The 20,232-nt window shown below is 32.5% G+C and overlaps 1 protein-coding gene across 1 annotated transcript; it reads left to right on the top strand.

The window, feature by feature from the left end:
* Positions 1–3,840: 3,840 nt before the first annotated feature.
* On the top strand, positions 3,841–7,792 carry LOC7484763 (hydroxyproline O-galactosyltransferase GALT6). Its single transcript, XM_024582863.2, has 7 exons — positions 3,841–4,902; positions 5,314–5,546; positions 5,630–5,920; positions 6,026–6,154; positions 6,251–6,424; positions 6,814–6,921; positions 7,006–7,792. The coding sequence occupies exons 1-7, from the start codon at positions 4,032–4,034 to the stop codon at positions 7,348–7,350; spliced, it is 2,151 nt and encodes a 716-aa protein (XP_024438631.2). The 5' UTR covers positions 3,841–4,031; the 3' UTR covers positions 7,351–7,792.
* The last annotated feature ends 12,440 nt before the right edge of the window (positions 7,793–20,232 follow it).

Raw genomic sequence — 20,232 nt, 5'->3', positions numbered from 1 at the left:
GGAAGAATGTGGGTTTAAAGGTACAACAAGCGTGGAAGCAAGAAAAGCATGAAGCTGCTCACATTCAACTAAATTTCATGATGTGAAGAATCTTGGGATGATGTGAAAAAAAAATATAGGAGAATGCTAGCTACCATTGCCACTGACATGCGTGAAGCATAAAAGCATTCATTTTGAACACCTGCTGTGTTAGTTGGCCAAGTCTACTTAAGAACCATGTGGAGCACCGGAAAACTTAAACTGATAATCTCTAAATAATGTCAAAATAAGAATACTCAAAAACATTTTCTGAGATAGAAAGTTTCTTGGAAATTTCGTGTTTCATCTTCACTTCAAGAATTGGTAATATTGAAGAGGCTCAGATTTTTGCGGATAACACCAGAGAGCGGGAGAGGGAGGGGTGAGTATTCCCAGTAACCAGCTTTTGTTACAGAATTGCTAGACAAGTGTTAACAATTAGGTGGAGAGTGTACAAGCCAAACTGACCATGGCAATGGTAGGCAGCATTCCCCGAAAACACATAGAAATCATCCTCAATGTTTAAACTCACAATACATGTATGCTGAGCCCCAAGAGCACTAGAATCAGGCTCGAATTGGCTGTTTTTTCTTTTTTAGTTTCCAACAATCACAAGTTTGATAAGACTAGTTATTTTAGGCAAATGAACCAAGGAATTGAAGAGATAGCATGGAGAACCAATCTGAGTGTGCTTGAGATGGACTTGCAACCACAAAACAAGCATGAATTGTTTATATGGATATTGGCTACTGAAACTAGCTACTTAACCGAGTTATATTGGAATAAAATCAACTAGAAATTCTAATCGATGATTATTTCTACTAAACTCATCACCATCATAAAAATAAATCTTTTTATTCTCTAATATCAAAGTAGATAAAGATATCTTAATAGTCTTTCAACTTAAATTTTTTTCGTCAGAAAAACTAGATTCTTCACAAATCTGCTCATTCAATAAGACAATGTTATGAAGTCTAATGAGATTTAAAACACCCTTTATTTTACTCAAATTCCTATAAAATATAATCATAAAAAAATAACATTAATATAAACCATATATATTAGTGATAAATTCAATTCTTAAAAAATAATACTAATGTTAATGAAAATTATAATGATCATTTCCAATATTAGTATTGATATGATAATATTAGTAGTTTATCTTAGTTGACTTCTTCAATTATAAAGAAAAAAAAATCAAATCACAATTAAAATATACTCAAATTTCTCTTATATCTCGTTGCACGTCAAATTGATTTAAGTACTTGAACCGTAAATTTTTAAGGTTATAAAGTATCTTGTCAAATTGCTCCCACCATACAACTAATTGAAATAAAAGTTCAATAAATTAAATATTATAAATACAAAAATAACATATATATTTAAAAAATACATGTAATAATAGTTCCTATGGATTAATCAAAAAACTCACACCAAAAGCTCATTAAGTTTGACTATATATTCACATTGAGGTTAAAACTCTTTATCTTGCAAAATTATGGCAATTATTTCCTTTCTAACTTTACTTTTACTATAGCTTGATTCTATACATTTCATGTAAGTAAATATTTGCATGCTTAAAAAAAAATAGCAAGATGTAATTTATTATTTTTATTAATAAAGTTTTTCTTCTTCAAAGATAAAACTCATGCATGATTATATATAAATTTGGTTATGTTCTTGTCAAGTGTTTTTTTTTACTTTTTAGATGATAAAATCACATTTTAGTTTTATCAAACTTTTATTTAAATTAAAATAAACAAAGTAAACTTGGAATATTTCAGTCGAATATTTGGATGAAAAATTTAAAATGATCCAAAATCTCAAATGAGATAAAATTTATTTTATTTTGTTATGTTTATTTTTTAAATAGTATAAAATATATCGGTCATTCCAATTAAAAAGGAATAGAATTGACAATTTTATTAGACCATAAATCCAACTTTCAATAGGTTTACATTTCCTTGATGTATACTAATCTTCTTATCCTAATTATTGAATATACCTTAATCATAATTGCATTGAATTTTGTTACCGTAACTATCTTATATACAAGATTTTGATGAACTTAAAAAAATATATTTATTTTTTGGGAAATGATTTAATTAGAAGAATAAAAATAGTATGATTTGAATTTTTAATTGTTGGTCATTAAATTCTTTTTATATATAAGTAATTAAAACTTTGATATTACTTTAAAAAATCATAATAACTAAGCTTTAAAGGGTTAATGTAACCCTAAAATATTATTTTATTATATTCATTAACATCACTTATTATTATTATTATTATTATTATTATTATTATTATTAAAGCTCAGCAATTAAATTATAAATAAATCTAGACATCACTCAATAATTACTTTCAGTACTTCATGTAATCAATTCTCTGCTTTTTTTATGAATAATAAATTCATTGCTTTAAAACATTTCATCAAGAGTTTTCGTAGTATTTCGCTGGATGAACAGTCTATTATGCCGGTAACTGTAATTAAGACAGCATCTAATTATAGATTCGCATGCGTTAGCGAAATAAATAAAAAATTAATAACTTAAATACGATTCAATTAGAAAATTAAATAATCTTTTCATAATTCTATTTATAATCCAACCTAGAAAAAAGAAGAAGAAAAAAAAGAAAAAGTAAAAAAAACTAGGCGGTAGAAAATAAAGGTGTAACGGGAACATCATCATCCATATGTGAAACGGTTACTCTATAGTTATCAAATCTGGTTTGGAAGTTCATCTAATCAAGAGGTTGGGTTTTAGGTTATTCGAATCAATTTAAATTAATTGAATTAATTTAAAAAATTTTAAAAATTATTTAAAATTTTAATATTTTATATAAAAAATAAAAAAAATTCATATCAATATACGCTATACTTGTTGTAAATAATAAAATTTATAAAAATATTTTAAAAAGTTTTTTATCTCACATTAAAAAAAACATAATTTTTTTCTTATGAATATAGAGTATATATACTAAAAGATTTCAAATTTCAAATTAAAAAAATAAGTTCTTTATTGTAAACATAATATATATATATATATATATATATATATATATATATATATATATATATATATATTAAAGAGTTTCAAATCTTACAATAAAAAGATATTATGTTATTCTTTTAAGTTGAAGTATTTAAACCAAATTTTTTTTTATCCTGCATTGAAAAAACATAATTTTTTTCTTGTAAATTGTAAAAATAGAATATATATACGAAATGACTTCAAATCCCACATTGAAAAAATAATTTTTTTCTTGAAAACATAGAGTATATATACTAAAGGATTTCAAATCCTATATTGAAAAAATAAAACATTTTTCTAATATTTATTTATATAGTAAACTTTAAAAAGTGTTAATAACCAACTAAAAAAAATATGAAAGAAGGGGTATAAAAGAAAAATCACATTTAAAAAAAAAGAGGGTCTCGTCCGGGTTGCCCGGGTCATGGGTCGACCCGCCGGGTCGACCGGGTTTTACCAAGTTGTTGCACCGGCCAGTCTTTTAACAAACCTGAATCGATCTAGGCACCGAGTCAACCAGGTCCCGAATCGACCTGCCAGACCGAGTTTAATAACTGTGCTCCAGAGGTTGATACTATATTTATTTTTATATTTAAAAAAAATTAAAAAATTTTACTTACGTAAAATTAATTTTGTTTAGATATTTTTAAATGATAAAATAATATAAAAATAATTTTTTTAAATAAAATATATTTTTTTAATATATTTTTAAATAAAAAATTAACATTATCCTTCCGAACACCACTTAACAGTAATAATTGTGGCATAAGTTATTTGAAAAGCATCGTGTTTTTCCAATTCTGAAAAAGCTATGGAAATTCCCTTCCCTTTTTAAAAATCAAACTCCATTTCTCTTCTCTTTCACTCTTTTTTTCCCCCCCGGTTAAACACGACACTCGCGGTCTCAATTTCTCCTTTTCATTTCTCTCCAAACTTGAAAATTAAATTCAAATTGATCAAGCCATAATTTTTACCGAGATGAAGAGAGGCAAATCGGATACCAAATTGGACAAATTAGATAGGTTTGTGTCATTAAGCAGGCAAAAATCCGTTCAAATCCTTCTTGCTCTTGCTGTTATCTACATGCTCCTTGTCACTCTTGAAATCCCTTTTGTTTTCGACTCTGGCCCCACCTCTGAAACCACCACCACCACCCCCACCCCCACCCTCGCTGGCTTTTCTGAGCTTCAAAGCGAACAAGTTTTGCAAGATAAAGATGCCCCAACTCGACCTCTTAACTGGGTTTCTCATAACTTTTCCCGCCCTTCTCAATCTCAACTTGATGCGAGCAAAATCTTGTCCTCTTTGGGTTTCCACCCTGAGACCTTGGATCCCACTAAGAAAGACGGCTCCGTCGACCTCCATAAAGCTGCAAAGACTGCTTGGGAGGAGGGGATAAAGTTATGGGATGAAGTTCAATCTGGTAAAGTTAAACTTTTGGAGGTTTCAAACCTCAAGAATATATCCGAACCCTGTCCCATTTCGGTTACGCTATCTGGGTCGGATTTTTTGAAGCGAAGCAAGTTGTTGGAGTTGCCTTGTGGGCTCACTTTGGGATCACATATAACGCTGGTGGGCAAGCCAAGAGCAGCACATGCTGAGAAGGACCCCAAGATTGCCTTGGTGAAGGAAGCAGACGACGAGGTGATGGTTTCCCAGTTCATAATGGAATTGCTGGGATTGAAGACTGTGGAGGCTGAGGACCCACCAAAGATTCTTCATTTCAATCCCAGGTTGAAAGGGGATTGGAGTTTGAAGCCTGTAATTGAGCAGAATACTTGTTATAGAATGCAGTGGGGGACTGCTTTGCGTTGCGAGGGATGGGGGTCTGAGGTTGATGAGGAGACTGGTGAGTCGTTGATTCGTAGTGATTCTTTTGGTGATTGTGTTTTTTTGACGAATTTATACTTCTTCCTGGTTTGGTAGAGTGTTAAATCTAAGCTGTTGGGTTTCTTTTTATAAGACTTTATAGGTGGCAGATTTGTTCTTTTGAAGGATGCTAATGTTTCACCTGCTTAATATTATGTTTGCACATAAGAATTAGAATATTGATGCTAAATAGATATTTTGAGCTGCTAGGTTAACAACAGACAACAGTGCAAGCAAGGTTTCCATCTCCTTTTTCTTTCCACGTCATTTATTGAAATTGCTATGAAAGAGACTAAAATTTTACCTCTACGTGCAAGTAATTTTTTCTTTGAGTCCATCCATTTCTTGTTGTGTTTCCACCATATTGAGCAATTCCTTTTATTGATATCAGTTGATGATCAAGTGCAGTGTGAGAAGTGGATCCGTGATGATGATGATATATCAGAGGAGTCTAAGGCAAATTTGTGGTTGAACCGGCTAATAGATCAAACAAAAAAGGTGACTTTTGACTGGCCATTTCCTTTTGCAGAGGAGAAACTGTTTGTCCTAACTCTGAGTGCTGGTTTGGAGGGTTACCATGTTAATGTTGATGGGAGGCATGTCACTTCTTTCCCTTATCGAACTGTGAGTAACATCCTACAGCTTATCAATCTCATGATGGATGTGGAGTGTGGAGTTTTTGTAATGTTTCGCGGTAATGATGACAGGGATTTACTCTTGAGGATGCAACGGGGTTAGCTGTTACTGGGGACATAGATGTTCACTCTGTATTTGCTGCTTCATTGCCCTCGAATCACCCTGGTTTTTCTCTTCACAGGCATCTGCAGATGTCTAGCAGATGGAAGGCACCATCTCTTTCTGTGGGGTCAGTGGAACTTTTTATCGGTGTTCTCTCTGCAGCTAACCATTTTGCTGAGCGAATGGCTGTTAGGAAGTCTTGGATGCAGCATAGGCGTATAAAATCATCAAATGTGGTAGCTCGTTTCTTTGTAGCCCTGGTATGTGAAAACTACTGTAGTGGAATCTGCTGTTTTTATTGTTATTGCTTAACAAAATCATTTTGAGTTGGAGTCACTTACCTTCCTGAGTCAATGTTTGGACAGCACACTCGAAAGGAAGTGAATTTAGAGTTAAAGAAAGAGGCTGAATATTTTGGTGATATTGTCGTAGTGCCTTACATGGATAACTATGATCTTGTGGTGTTGAAAACTGTTGCCATTTGTGAATATGGGGTGAGTAATGAGCTATTTCGAGATTTTGAAAAGAAGTTATCTTTGGGTATTAGTTATATAAAAATGGCTTTGTTTTTTTGCTTTGGTTTTTTACAGGTCCGCACAGTGCGTGCAAAATATATTATGAAGGGTGATGATGATACATTTGTGAGAGTGGATTTCATTATAGATGAAGTAAATAAAGTTCCTGCTGGTAGGAGCTTGTACATTGGAAACATAAATTACTACCATAAGCCCTTGCGATATGGTAAATGGGAAGTGACATATGAGGTAGGCCGAACCTATTAATTGCTAAACCCTGTGCTCACCTAAAGTTGCTTTTGATCATTGTATTTAGCTTTATGTCGAAGGCCACTGGTAATTGTCGCTTGGTTGCATAGCATCACATTCATTCTAGAAGTCTCATGTGTAGCTCTTGTGTGGAATGCAATGCTCCCTATGTGTATTGTTTGTGAGAAATAGATGATATGATCCTCCCCCGACCCCACCAACCACCCCAAAAGGAGGAGGGTGGGGATTGGTCCCAAGTATGGTGTTGGTTTGATGTCTCCTCATGCATATTTTCCGTAGGCCATACTCTATTCTATGTCAAGGACTTTGTGATGGAATTCTAATTTAATATTATCCTGCCATCTCTTCTCATTTGGTGGTGGTTTCAGGAATGGCCAGAAGAAGATTATCCACCCTATGCAAATGGGCCAGGCTACATTTTATCTCCTGACATTGCGTGCTTCATTGTTTCTGAGTTTGAGAGTCATAAATTAAAGGCAAGTAATTGGAATGGTTTTTATCTTCTCCTCTCTCTGACCCTCCCTCCCGTTTAACTGACTCGCACTTCCCATTTTGTGCAGTTGTTCAAGATGGAAGATGTCAGTATGGGAATGTGGGTAGAGCAGTTCAATCGCTCAAGACCTGTGGAGTATGTGCACAGCTTGAAGTTCTGCCAGTTCGGATGTATTGAAGGTTATTATACGGCTCATTACCAGACCCCCAGGCAAATGATCTGCCTTTGGGAAAAATTACAAAAGCAGGGAAGGGCTCAGTGCTGCAATGAGATAATGATCAGGACTTCAGTCAATGAGAGGCCCAAGTGCCGGAATAGGGAGAGGATGATCACTAGATTTGGTGAAATGAGGACTGGATCATGGATGAGAGTCACTACCTGGGGTGACTGTCCTGAAAAACTCAAGATATAACGAACAAGGGAGACAAATTTTACAGCCATATAGCATTGTATATTCTGTGGAAGGGGTTCGCCTAGCAGCACCAAGGCTGTTGAAATGCCCTTTCCTAATTCAGTCATCGTTTTTTGCTTATACTTTTCTTGTCCTCTTTATTTGGCATCTAGGCCTGAGGTTGGATAGGTGAACTATAGAAATCCTAGTTCTCTTACTTTAGAAATGATAGCAGAGCATGGAATCATAGGTTTAAGATCATGCATGACCCGAGGGTCAAGGGTTACTCGGTCAGCTCAAGCTTTGGATTTTAATTTTCTCTTTTTGTAAAAAGAAAAAAGCTTCTGAAATGATGGTGTTTTGGTGCGCTGACCCGGGTCACGAAATTGACCAGGGCCAGGTCTTCCCGCACTGCGTGGAAGATGATGTTTATATATTCGCAGTTTATATTTTTGTATTTTCATCTGTGCTTTTGTCATTCTTGGCAGTAGAGGATATTGTATCTGCGTGGATTTTATTTTTTATTTTTTTTAAAAAAAAGAGTGAAAGAAGCTCATGTACTTTTTAGAAAGGAAAAGAAATTAGTACCAACCTATCAATAAAGTTTATAATTTTCATATTCTATGTTCTCTCGCAACAATGTTTTGGCCACCTTTCAACTCATCATGTAGCTGACTGAGTCAACAACTTAAAATTTTTTGTTGCTCATTAATTGCTTATTCTTCTTTAATAAACACCAACCGGATAGTATTTGAAAATGTGTTTGTGATGAAAGTATTTTTTATTTAAAAATATATTAAATAATATTTTTTATTTTTTAAAAATTATTTTTAATATTAGCACATCAAAACGATTTGAAAATATAAAAAAATTAATTTTAAATAAAAAATATTTAAATTTTAAAAAAACATAATTTTAACCGTATTCTCAAACACTTGGTATCCCAACATTAAAATAATTATGTCAGAAATATGCATTCATTTCAATTTTTTTGGGTGACTATAAATAACATAATAAAAGCTAAAGTAAATGATATAAATTGAAAATAAATTCTTATAATTTCAATGACTTGTAATTATAAAGTCTTATAATTTTAAAGTGGATTTTTTATTTTTATTTTATCATTCAGTATTGAGTTGATAATAAGTTAGTTTTGTATTTTTTATCATAAAATAAAAAAAAATAATTTGACCTAGTGGGGTCCATAATTTAGATCGCGATGTTAATTTAGCGGGCTAACCAAGATTGACGTGGCTTGTTTATTTTATTATTATTATTATTATTATTATTATTTGACCTACTAATCGATAAGATCACGTTGAGACAACTCTTATGTAATTTAATTTAAAACTCGAGTTAATAATAAAGTTGGGTCGGGATTTTTTAAACTTGAATTATTATGCTGAGTTAAATAACAATACGTTGGGATTTTTTTATTAAATTCCAACCCTGGATAATATGTTTAAAAATATGGTTATGGTTAAAGTATTTTATATTTAAAAATATATTAAAATAATATTTTTTTAATTTTTAAAAATTATTTATTAAATCAATACATCAAAATAATTTGAAAACATAAAAAAATTTAAATTTTTAGAAAACATAGTTTTAACCGCTGCGTTTGCAAATAATGTTGTACCCAACATTAAAATAATTATGTCAGAAATATGCATTCCTTTCAATTTTTTGGGTGACTATAAATAACATAATAAAAAGCTAAAGTAAATGATATAAATTGAAAATAAATTCTTATAATTTTAACGTGGAGGTTTGTTTTTTTTATTCATTCAGTATTGAATTGATAGTAAATTAGTTTTATATTTTTTATCATATAATAAAAAAATTAATTTGATCTAATGGAGTCTATAATTCAAGTCACGAGTTAATTTAGTGGGTTGACCAAGGTTAACGTAACTTGTTTCTTTTATTATTATTATAATTTTTTTTTGGACCTATCTAATTGATAAGATTACGTTGAGACAACTCTTATATAATTTAATTTAAAACCTGGGTTAATGATAGAGTTGGGTCAAAATTTTTTAAATTTAAACTATTGTGCTGAGTTTAATAACAATACCGAAAAATTTATGACAATCTATGTATTATTTTTTTATGTTAAGAAGAATTTGGATCCAACGTGCAATGAAAGCACACACAATAAACTAGTAACCATCTATTTTTTTTTAAGAACATGTGAGTTTAATTGAACTTATTTCATCTCTCGAGTGAATTTTCAGTATTGATTACGAACAATAAAACAACTGAAATTTAAGTTAAACAGCATCTGCATTTGACTGCTGTTATCTATCTATTTATTTGCACTTGTACGGATAGTTTTGGTTGGATAGAGGCTTTTGGGACCTGAGAACAAAAGATGAAGGAATCGTCATGTAGAGGATAGATCATGCCCTCGTTACCTCACCCTTCACTTTCTTTATCCCATGGGAGCATTTCTTTTCGTCTACAACCTCTCAGTTTTAAAAAGTCTGTCCCTACTATGGCTCCAGTACTTCCTCATCTATCTCTGTCTCTTTTCTGGTCCCGTTCACTTGCAAGAAAGCTAACCTTCAAGCTCCATCAAGTAATCCTTCTGCCTCTATTTCTTTCTGCAAGTCTTGGTGGAAATTAAGGAGTCCCATTTTGCAGCCACTATTCCGCTATTTTTATAATTTTAAAGTATTCTTAATTGGTTTCAAAACTTATTTAAAGATAGATTTCTACTATAATAAGGATAGAATAATTGTTTCTTTACATCATAAGGATTGTTTGGTAATATGGAGTTCATATCACACATGGAAACTATGTTATTGCCCATTAAATATCCTTCCAAGATTAGAAAATTTTCAAAACCAGCTATCACATCATTGTAGAAAAAAAATCCTAACTAAATAAGAAGTCCACATGTCAAAAAAAAAAATAACAAAATTCATACAACCTATATTGACTAGTATTGCAATGTCTTCCCGAACTCCGATTGACCTAAAAGTTTAACCCAAGGTAGGAAAACATGTCAAGAGACTCCATGTAAAATGTCAGCCCGGTCCAACGGTTGGATTGAGAATTATGATTGTTACCGTGAAACTGTACAGTTGCGCATTTTACGTCAGAATCCGAATCTGATTGTTTTTTTGTTACCCGGATCGTATCATTCCCTCTCTCTTGAAGAGAATCGTCCTCGAATCATTAAGAGGGATAATGGACAAAGTTTTAGCCTCTTTTTGAAGCCTTTGGAGTTCTTTTATTGCTAACAATCATCATCAACAACTTTGGATGAATGTAGCAGCCCTTCTCTTTCGTTTATCATCATTGCGACATTTTTGCTCCTCTCTTTCTAAAGCTTGCTAGGCAACAACTAATATCATCAACAGATCAAGTTCTTGCTGCATCTCCTCTAGAATACAGAATATACTTTTAGTTTCTTTTTTGAGAACACTAATCCTTTTATTTCTTATATTTTTGTTTTTACCTTCCACATTAATTTTTCTTTGTGTTGTCTTTGTTTAGGGTTTGATCTTGTTTCAAATCAGTTTCAGTCATATTGTCTTCTTCCTACATTATTCTTGATTAGTTGCGTTGAATTGAGTCTTTTGGCTCTGATACCAAATGATACGAAACTTGTAACTAGGCACCAACACTATTGGAAACAGAAACCCCTACCTAACGAATATTGATTCGCAAACGAGAAGTATAAGGATGACGCCACGAAGTCAATTGTTTTTCGATAAGTTGTTTTTCAGTTCTTTAGAAAACCAAGAAATGGAGATTATCCCACCAACACACAATAAGTGCGGCAAACAAGAAGTTTTATTAATCTTATTTGTCTAACTTACATGTCTGGTTATGCTTTTATTTATACTGACTCTAAACTGAAACAAACTCTAATGGACCCTTTTATGTGGACTTATATGATGCCCATTTACATTAAATCCAAACAATATAAATAAACCTTAAACTAAGAATAAAATAATAATAACAATAATAAATCCAAATTTAATATCCTAAATATGATATGATCAAATTTGTTGTCTTTTAGAAGTCTCATATAAGTTAGAAGAATCAAATCAGAAGTTGCTTCCTCTTTAGTTTTCTTGTTTGCAAAGTATTCTTAGTTGACTTGGAAACTTATTTAATGATAGACTCCTCCTATAATAAGGATAGAATAATTGTTTCCATACACCATAAGGATTCCACACTTGTTGCACCCTCGCGAGAGCTCGACGTTTCGGCGACCCTTCCCGGAGCGGGGAATTGATGTCGAGGTTTTTGTTTTGTGAATAAGGGAGTCACCACCTAATATTATGGTCATTAGGAACCCTAACTGGTCTTTCAGAGATTCTAAAGTAAGGGACTAGTTGCGTAAATAGAAGGTTTTAGCACCCTTAGTACACCCTACCTAAGGTAAGCTGCTTGGTGTTTGGTTTGCCTTATAATTGCTTCTAATCAGTTTTCTTCGGATGAGTTTGCTATGATGAATGGACTTGGGTTCAAAGTCTAAAAGAAAAAAACATTTGACCACTATGGATCATACCTTTAGATATGTTTATAGAGTGTCAATGAGAACCGATGCAAATCTCTTGAAATATGTGTTTGATTTGAAATAAATTTACAAACTATGAATTAAGAGATAGCTTAAGATAGAAATCTAAAGAGATTCAATGTGCTTAAAAGCTCATATTTCCCTTTAGTATTTCAAGTGTTCGCGAGTAGTAAATCGCAGGGAAGAGGAAAAAAAACTAAGTTAGAAATCTAAGGAAATTCAAGGTGCTTTAGAAGCCCATTTTTTCCTTAGTATTTCATACTTTCACGGCTTGTAAACCGTGAAGTCAAAAATTAAAATGTCTCCAATTATAATGAAGGCTTCTTTCAAGGATGTGTGATAAATAATCATGACTTATTACTCCTAGAAAAGTATTTTGGATATTAACCACTTGGGGTTTCTTTATCCAAATATTAATAGTGAATAATAGCAAATTATTCCAAATAATATTTTGAATATTAACCCCCTTGAGATTTCTTTATCTAAATATTAATAGTGAATAAACAAATTACTCCCAATGATATTTTGGATATAACCTCTTTGGGATTTCTTTATCCAAATATTAATGGTGAATAAAGATGAATTCCCTAAAAATAAGATTTTTGTATTTTTGGAATATTAGCGAACACCTTTTGGAATTTACAAACATGTTAAATCCAAAATGCAGGAAAATAATTTTTTATGTTTAAGAAATCCATGCTAAAACACATTTTTTTTGAAATCTTGAATATTTATTTTTTCAGAAAAAGGAATGTTCAAAATATGTTAGGGTATTGGTCGTATGCAACACACAAGAAAATATTTTTTTTCTTATAATTTCTTGACAAGAGATGGATGGTTACTGTGCTGAGCACAGTAACTAGTTAATTATAATTAGCGGGTTACTGTGTGCAGCACAGTAACCGGCTAATTATATCTTCATTTGCTGCAGAATGTGAATTGCTCACGTTCTGCATGCAAATGAAACCAACCGAAAAGGACAGATCATGGAAGGAGAGAAGTGTATTTGTTGTCGTTGGCGTTGGCATGAGGTGGCAAAAAAATGATGGTGGCTGTTGCGGTGGTGACTGTTCTTCGTCTTCCTTGTGCAGAGGCTCAAGCCTCTGTTTTCCTTTATCTTCTCATGTTTTGATTGCGCTTCCCCGTCTCTGTTTTTGTTTTGTTCTCCTTGTCCCTATGTGTTCTCTCTTTCCGGTTTGTTTTGCTTATGTTTCTCTTCTTTCCCTCTCCTCTATTCTGTTTTCCTTTTCCTTTCCTTCACAGTGATGAAAGGATGAAAGAAAACCCCTCTCTGTTCTCCCCTGATCTGCGTTATTCTCTCCTATCTCTTTCTTTTCTTTTTCGTTTTTCTGCTCTCTCCTTTTTTCTTCTCTTTTTTGTCCCCTGTCCTTAGGTCAGTAAAGGAGGCTTATATATAGCCTATACACAGCTTCATTTAGGAAACAAACTACACTAATCTAGGGTACCATTCCAGGTTACAATTAGCTCAAACAAATTAGGAAAACAAATTATTTTGATTGATATTCTGATGATTCTAGTGGTTATTTTCCCATGATTAAAGGGTGGTGCAGCTCTTGTCTGCCCTCCCACAGCTGGCAACGTGAGGCCAACTGTTTCCTTCGGTGTGAGGCAAAAAAAAACATGGTCTGCAACTCCAAAAATTAAGCGTGATAATAAAGGAACCAACATGAATTTGCAGAGAAAAGGAAATAATGGCATACGGGGAGGGGTACTGTTCAAAACATAAATGAACAGTACCATGCTAATTAATTCCTATGTTGTTTCATGCTGTAAAGTCTCAAACGATGGCCTTTTTTTCTTGTGAAGAGAAGGAGAATATAATCCAACGTGGTGGCCAGTAACAGAAATTATTATGATGTTTTCTGATCCAGTCCCTATTCAACGAAACTAATTATCTTTCCAAAGTTTAAAATTTGTCTTTAATTAACCCGATAAATTCTTGAAACATTAACTCGGGTCCCTCGAATCAGACCTGCAAACTCAGGTCAAAATCCTGCTTGCGGCAATATTCTTTGCTTTCATGCTAGACATTCAAACAGAAATATCTTGAGCTTCTGATATCAGAATTAGGCGATTCGAAAACCTAAATTCATTTACACATATAGGACTACAACTTTCATGAAGGATTCAAAGTGAGATAAAATCATTTTAAAGAACAGAATTGCAAAAAAAAAAACTCGGGCTGGAACCCTTCTCACCGCAGGATTCTCTACTTTCACGCTAGATATTCAAAAGGGAATATCTTGAGCTTCTGATATCAAAATTAGGCAATTGAAAAACCCAAATTCATCTACACGTACAGGTCTACAACTTTCATGAAGGATTCAAAGTGAGATAAATTCGTTTTAAAGAACAAAATCTGGCTGCAATCTGGTTGGTCAAAAGGATCTCTTGATCTGATTCAGGAAACTGACAATGCCAAGCATCCCAATCTGGCTGCAATCTGGTTGGTCAAAAGGATCTCCTGATCTGATTCAGGAAACTGACAATGCCAAGCATCCCAATCTGACTGAGAGTCTGCCATAAGAACAGTGAGCTCTAATACCCAATAAAGGTGTAGGTCAATTCTTCAACATGTCATGAGTGACATAATATAGCTAGGGTCAGATAATGCACGAAACCAAGTCAGAATCAAAGCCTAAGTTGGAACAAAAAATTGCGACAACAGCAGAATCAGTTTTTTTTAGTGCAAATTATGAGGGATTTATCCAACCTTAAAGACCAGATGAAAAAGGAATGAATTTAGCATTATGAAGACTCCTAATCAGTCTAAGAAACCTAACGATTTTGGCAGCAAATGGGAGGATAAAGAAAGTGGAAAACAACTCAAACAGGGTTCGAAAAATATTTCTTTCTTCTCTGCTTTTATCAATCTTCCAGCAAACATGAGTTAAACTCCTGCACTCGGTTCAAAAGGGGTACACATCATCTTCAACACATGGGGCCTAAAAATGAGTAACAACAACACTAATACGGAGTCCATATCATATATGAAAACTATGTTGTTGCCCATTAAATATCGTTGAAAGACTAGTAAATTTCTAAAACTAACTGTCACATCCTTGTAGAAAAAAAATCATAACCAAATAGAAAGTCCGCAAGTCAAAAGGAAGTAAATAATAAAATTCTTACAGCCTCTATTGACCAATATTGTGATGCCTTTCTGAACTTTGATTGACCTAAAAGTTTAACCCAAGGTAGAAAAACATGTCAGGAGACTCCACGTAAAATTTCAGCTCGATCCAACAGTCGGATTAAGAATTATAATTGTTGCCGTAAAACTGGACAGTTGTGCATTTTATGTCAGAATCCGAATTTGATTGTTTTTTCGTTGCCCGAATCATATCAATGAGTAGCCTTTAAAACAAGCCCATTGAATTTAATTGTGAAATGTTAGCTAACATACTAAGTATTTCAAATGATGATCCTCATGTATATGAGATGAAAGTTATCCCTACAATTGAGGGATTTATATATGTTGAGACGATTATTATGCATACCGGGAGAGAAGTTTTCAGGTGCAAAGATCAAGAGTCAAGACTTGATGCTAAGACCTATATTGTTTTATAGGGTCATATCATATAATATTTTGCCCTAGAAAGGGCACTTTGATGAAGTGACTTGTATGGACTTATGCCTTATCAATTGTATGATTAAAAGAAGGCCAACTAATTAGCCATTTATTATAATGAAAATTTTGATAATGGAAATGGTCAAAAACAAAAGTCCTTGTTTTATGGTCATTGCTTAACAACTATCTTTGAACATTTTGATATTGAATTCACGAATACAGATCAGGCACCGTATTCTAAACATTTAGAGATAGATAATAAAACCCTAACAAAGATAAAATTTATCTTAAATAAGGATGGTGCATGGGTTCCGAAAGACCAAATTAAAGAGGAAGTGTGTGATGAAGAAGACGAACAACAAGTTGGTGATGATGAATTTGGTAATGTATTTGAGACACCACCTTTATCTTCCTCTCCTAAAGATGTTGGTACTAGCTCATTGAGATTTAGGATGGATGATCGCCTAGCCCATTTTGAGGTTGATGTGAGTTATCTTCGAGAATCACAAGCACATATCCTCTCTAATCAAGAGCATATGCTTGGCGACCTACGAGATATCAAGGATATAATGACTAGCTTGCTCTCTCGCTATCCACTACCCTAGATGATTGTACCATTGGCTTCTTATGTTTTTCATGCTTTTTATTTTACTTTATTTCCCTGTTTGTAATGAATGATGTATTTTGAATATTATATTATGTTTTTATGTCTCACTTCTCTAATCTTTTTCACCTTTTCTATTTACTTTTTGTTAATGACAAAGGGAGAGAGAAATGGGAAAATAAGCATTAGACAGAGAACATATATATATATATATATATATATATATGAATGCTTACATAATTAAGGGGGAGATATATATTTATATATTGCATATTATTGTTTAAATCTCCAATGGTATATTGCAAAATATAGGGGGGGTACATATCTTTATATCTATAAGAATACATTAATTGTTATCATAAAAAAATAGGGAGATTTTTGACCTATACGTCACATATTAATATTTATAATATCTTATATTTTGATTATAACAATTAAATGGAAAATGGACTAATGATATGCTTGAATGAAATTAAGTTTAAATATGTTTTATATTAAGATCACATCAACAAGCATATGGAATGGAATGAAGAAATTCATCACCAAGTCCAAGATGTGTAAAGCAATTGAAGACTTAGCTATTAATGATTCATTTTAGAACTTATTGTTAAATCTTTATATTTTACTAAATAACAAACTAAAATGAACTCACAAACTTCACATTGCATGTATAAATAGGATTGATATACATTTAATCAGTTTAAGTTTCACTAAGTTTGAAACAATCAAAACTGGTTTTTAAGCTAAACCGGTTGATCACTGTTCATTCGTGATGAATACCTGATAATTTTGCAAGAATCGGTCAACCGAATGGTATGATCATTTGAACCGATCGAGCGCTTTAGCCTTCAGAGGCATTCCAATAGCTATAAACAGCTAGTTTCTTTTGAAAACATATATATAATGCAAAATTAAAGTGAGATTCTAAACATATATGATATATAAGCTATTCCAAAAGAAAAATCAACTACAAATCATTAATCCTAAGTGATGCTAAATTAAATATTTATATTCTAGCACAAGAGTATAAAATCTCACACTCATTACATTTGAAGTATCTATTTATGATCAAACTATTTGAACTACTTACATGATAATTCATCCTTATTATGTTTTGTCACAAATCAGCTAGAAAAGAAGAATGAAAATGTCAAAATGATTCGCTTTAATTAGTGAAGGATTATTTGTGATGAATTTGTTTAGATTGTTTATCCAAATTAGATAAAGAATTAGTCAAGTTTATCTTATAGGATATAACGTGATTATTTTTGTAATTATCTTGTTTGTTTGGATAAATTATATAGGAAGTTCATGTAGAAGATAAATACAACTTGGCCAAAGATAATTGTCACATAAGTGTTTTTATGAAACATAGATAGTAGTTTGTTAAGAATGTAACAGACTAAAAAGCTTGAAGATAATGTTCTTATCCTTATCACATGGATGTGTATAAAAGAAAGGAAAATTTGAACCATCAGTAAGGTGAGTGCAGCACTTATATCGGAGCAAAAGTGCCTAACTAGCTAAGAAGTTACACAGAGTTTCACAACATATACTCTTAACACATGAGTGGAGTATGAAGAAAATTCTAAAAGAGAATTGTTCATTGTAGAGTTGGAAAGCCTGCAAACATCCAAGGGGAGTTCCTGAGTTAACTATTAGCAACTGGATGTTCCAATTAGGATGACAATAGTTTGAAGATCGCTAAGTATTATGGCAAGCTACTACGGTAGAAGATAAAACAAAATGTTTTCCTTGATAAGTAAGATAGTATAGTTACAAAGGATTTGTAGTTATAAATATTTCTCTTGTAATCTTCTAAACTAGTGAAAGTTGTGTATTTTAGGTTTGGCGTCCCCGAAGGGTTTTTTTTTTCTTTTGAAGAGTTCTTCAAAAGATTTTTTTTTATAAACAAATAAGTTATTCATTTAATTTTTTCATACTTATATTAATTTGGTTACTAATTAGTGTTTAATAATGTTAGCAGATTGTTTCTTAACACATAGAAAACAAAAACAAGGTTGTCAATTATTTTTCCAAATAAGTTTTCAACTATGTTATTTTCTCAAAACCTTTTTCCTATTATGCTACTTTGAAAAAAAATTGTTCCAGCATATCAAAAATCAAGCGTTTGTTTTGTATTTTTGTTGTACTAATTATGTTTTATAAATTGTTTTCAAATATTTCACTAGTCAGATTTTAGATTTTTTTCAAATTAGCACTGTTTAAAAAATAGCAAAATAACACATTTTGAATTTTTTTGGCAAAATAGCATAGTTTGATACATGTCATGATTGAATAACGTGACATCTTAAGATGTTGTTGGTGGAAAACTTGACATTTCAAAGAAATTCTTAAATGAGCTTACACAAATTACAATGAGAAAAAAGAAAAAGAAAGACATAAACTTCATAGGCATATCAAAGCTCTGATTTCGATACCACAGATACCATTAGAAAGATTTTGATTATACGAGTCTAACAATACAAAGAAAGGTCACCAATAATGATTGAAATGGATCATATGTTGTGCCTAAAGACGACAAGTGGCTTACTTACTTTTAGGCGGCGCATGTGTCTCACTCCAATCATCGATGATGATCTTTTTTAGTGTCGTTAGATTTATCTTGTCATGATCTTTTTAATAGTAACAGTGGTGTCCTAATCAAGTATTTGGTATACCTTCGAGATCTTTTTTGTTTTGTGTTTTGGTTTCAATTTTTTCTTTCTTTTCTCTTCTTATTGTAATTGCTCACTTATTTTTGGACGATGTGTGTGGCTCACTCATGTCACTGTTGGTGACCTTTCTTAATGTTGTTAATTAATCTCATTAACATCTTTCTGATGGTACTGGTTGTGTCGAAATCAGAACTTTAATGTGCCTTTGAGGTCTTTTTTTCTCTATCCTCTCTCCTCATTGCAATTGGTCGCTTATCTTTGGACAACGTGTATGATCCATTTTGATAATTATTGGTGATCTTTTTTTGTGTCGTTAGATTTGTCTTGTTGAGATCTTTTTAATGATATTAGTGATGCATAATTAGAGTTTTGATGATTCTCTATCATCTTTTTCTTTTTTTTTTTCTATATCATCTCTTATCTCCTCTCATTATAATTTGTGCTAGCTCATTTAATAATTTTTTTGAAATGTTGTGTTTTCTAATCACGACAACATATCACATTTCTCAATCGCGCAACATGTATAAAATTGTGTTATTTTTTTTAAAATAAAGTTGTATTATTTGGCCAATATTTTTTAAAAAAAGGTGTTACTAAGTGGAAATACCCTAAATTTTCTCATCTTTTATGGATATTTCAGTGTTTAGTCCTGGTACTAATATTCTACATTTTGTTCAATTTTTAATGATTGAACTTGTCCACGATGGGGAGCAGCATGAGAATCGATTCTCTTCTAAATTCAAACAATAATCTTAAAGAAGAAAAATCTAGCAAAACTGCAATGACCTTTCTCATCTTGATTGATGGAAAAGTATGGATGACTGACCGATGACTACTGACTGGTCATTGCAAAAAGCTTATGAGATGAGATGCGATGACCCATAGGTTCTGTACGTCATAAGAACCTGCCCTCTTCTTCCCCGTCTGCAAAACTGCAATGCAACCATTTCCGAGAGCTGTTTATTCGAAGGCATGGCAAATGAGAATCGTACGTGGATTCACATCATATGAAGTCCCAAGTGGTCAGAAAGTGAACTGAAACTCGCCGGTTTCTTTCACTCTCTTGCACTTCACCGAGAAAATGACAAGGTCGTATGTCTGTTAATTAAATTAAATTGAACAAATATTGAAAAGGCAAGGAAAAACAAAACCCACTACAACTAATCGAGAAAGGACCTCCCAATCCGTCCACAATTGTCCATTTCGTTTGAAATTAAAAAATCTAGGCGGTGGCGTAGTGGTAAAAGCTTGGGATCAAGAGTTTTGTTCCCTCTGTGGTCTCAGGTTCAAGCTCTGTGGTTGCTCATATGATAGCCACTGGAGACTTACATGGTCGTTAACTTCAGGGCCCGTGGGATTAGTCGAGGTACGCGCAAGCTGACCCGGACACCCACATTAAACTAAAAAAAAAAAATCCCAGTTGAGTGACGCATGTTCCATAATGCTTCCCTTTTAGCAAAACAAAGATCATATCTCGTTCTTTACCTTTTTT

The sequence above is a fragment of the Populus trichocarpa genome, chromosome 12 (assembly GCF_000002775.5).
Source record: "Populus trichocarpa isolate Nisqually-1 chromosome 12, P.trichocarpa_v4.1, whole genome shotgun sequence".
NCBI lineage: Eukaryota > Viridiplantae > Streptophyta > Magnoliopsida > Malpighiales > Salicaceae > Populus > Populus trichocarpa.
The sequence above is the reverse complement of the archived record's forward strand: the minus strand, read 5'-3'. Positions and strand labels throughout refer to the sequence as shown.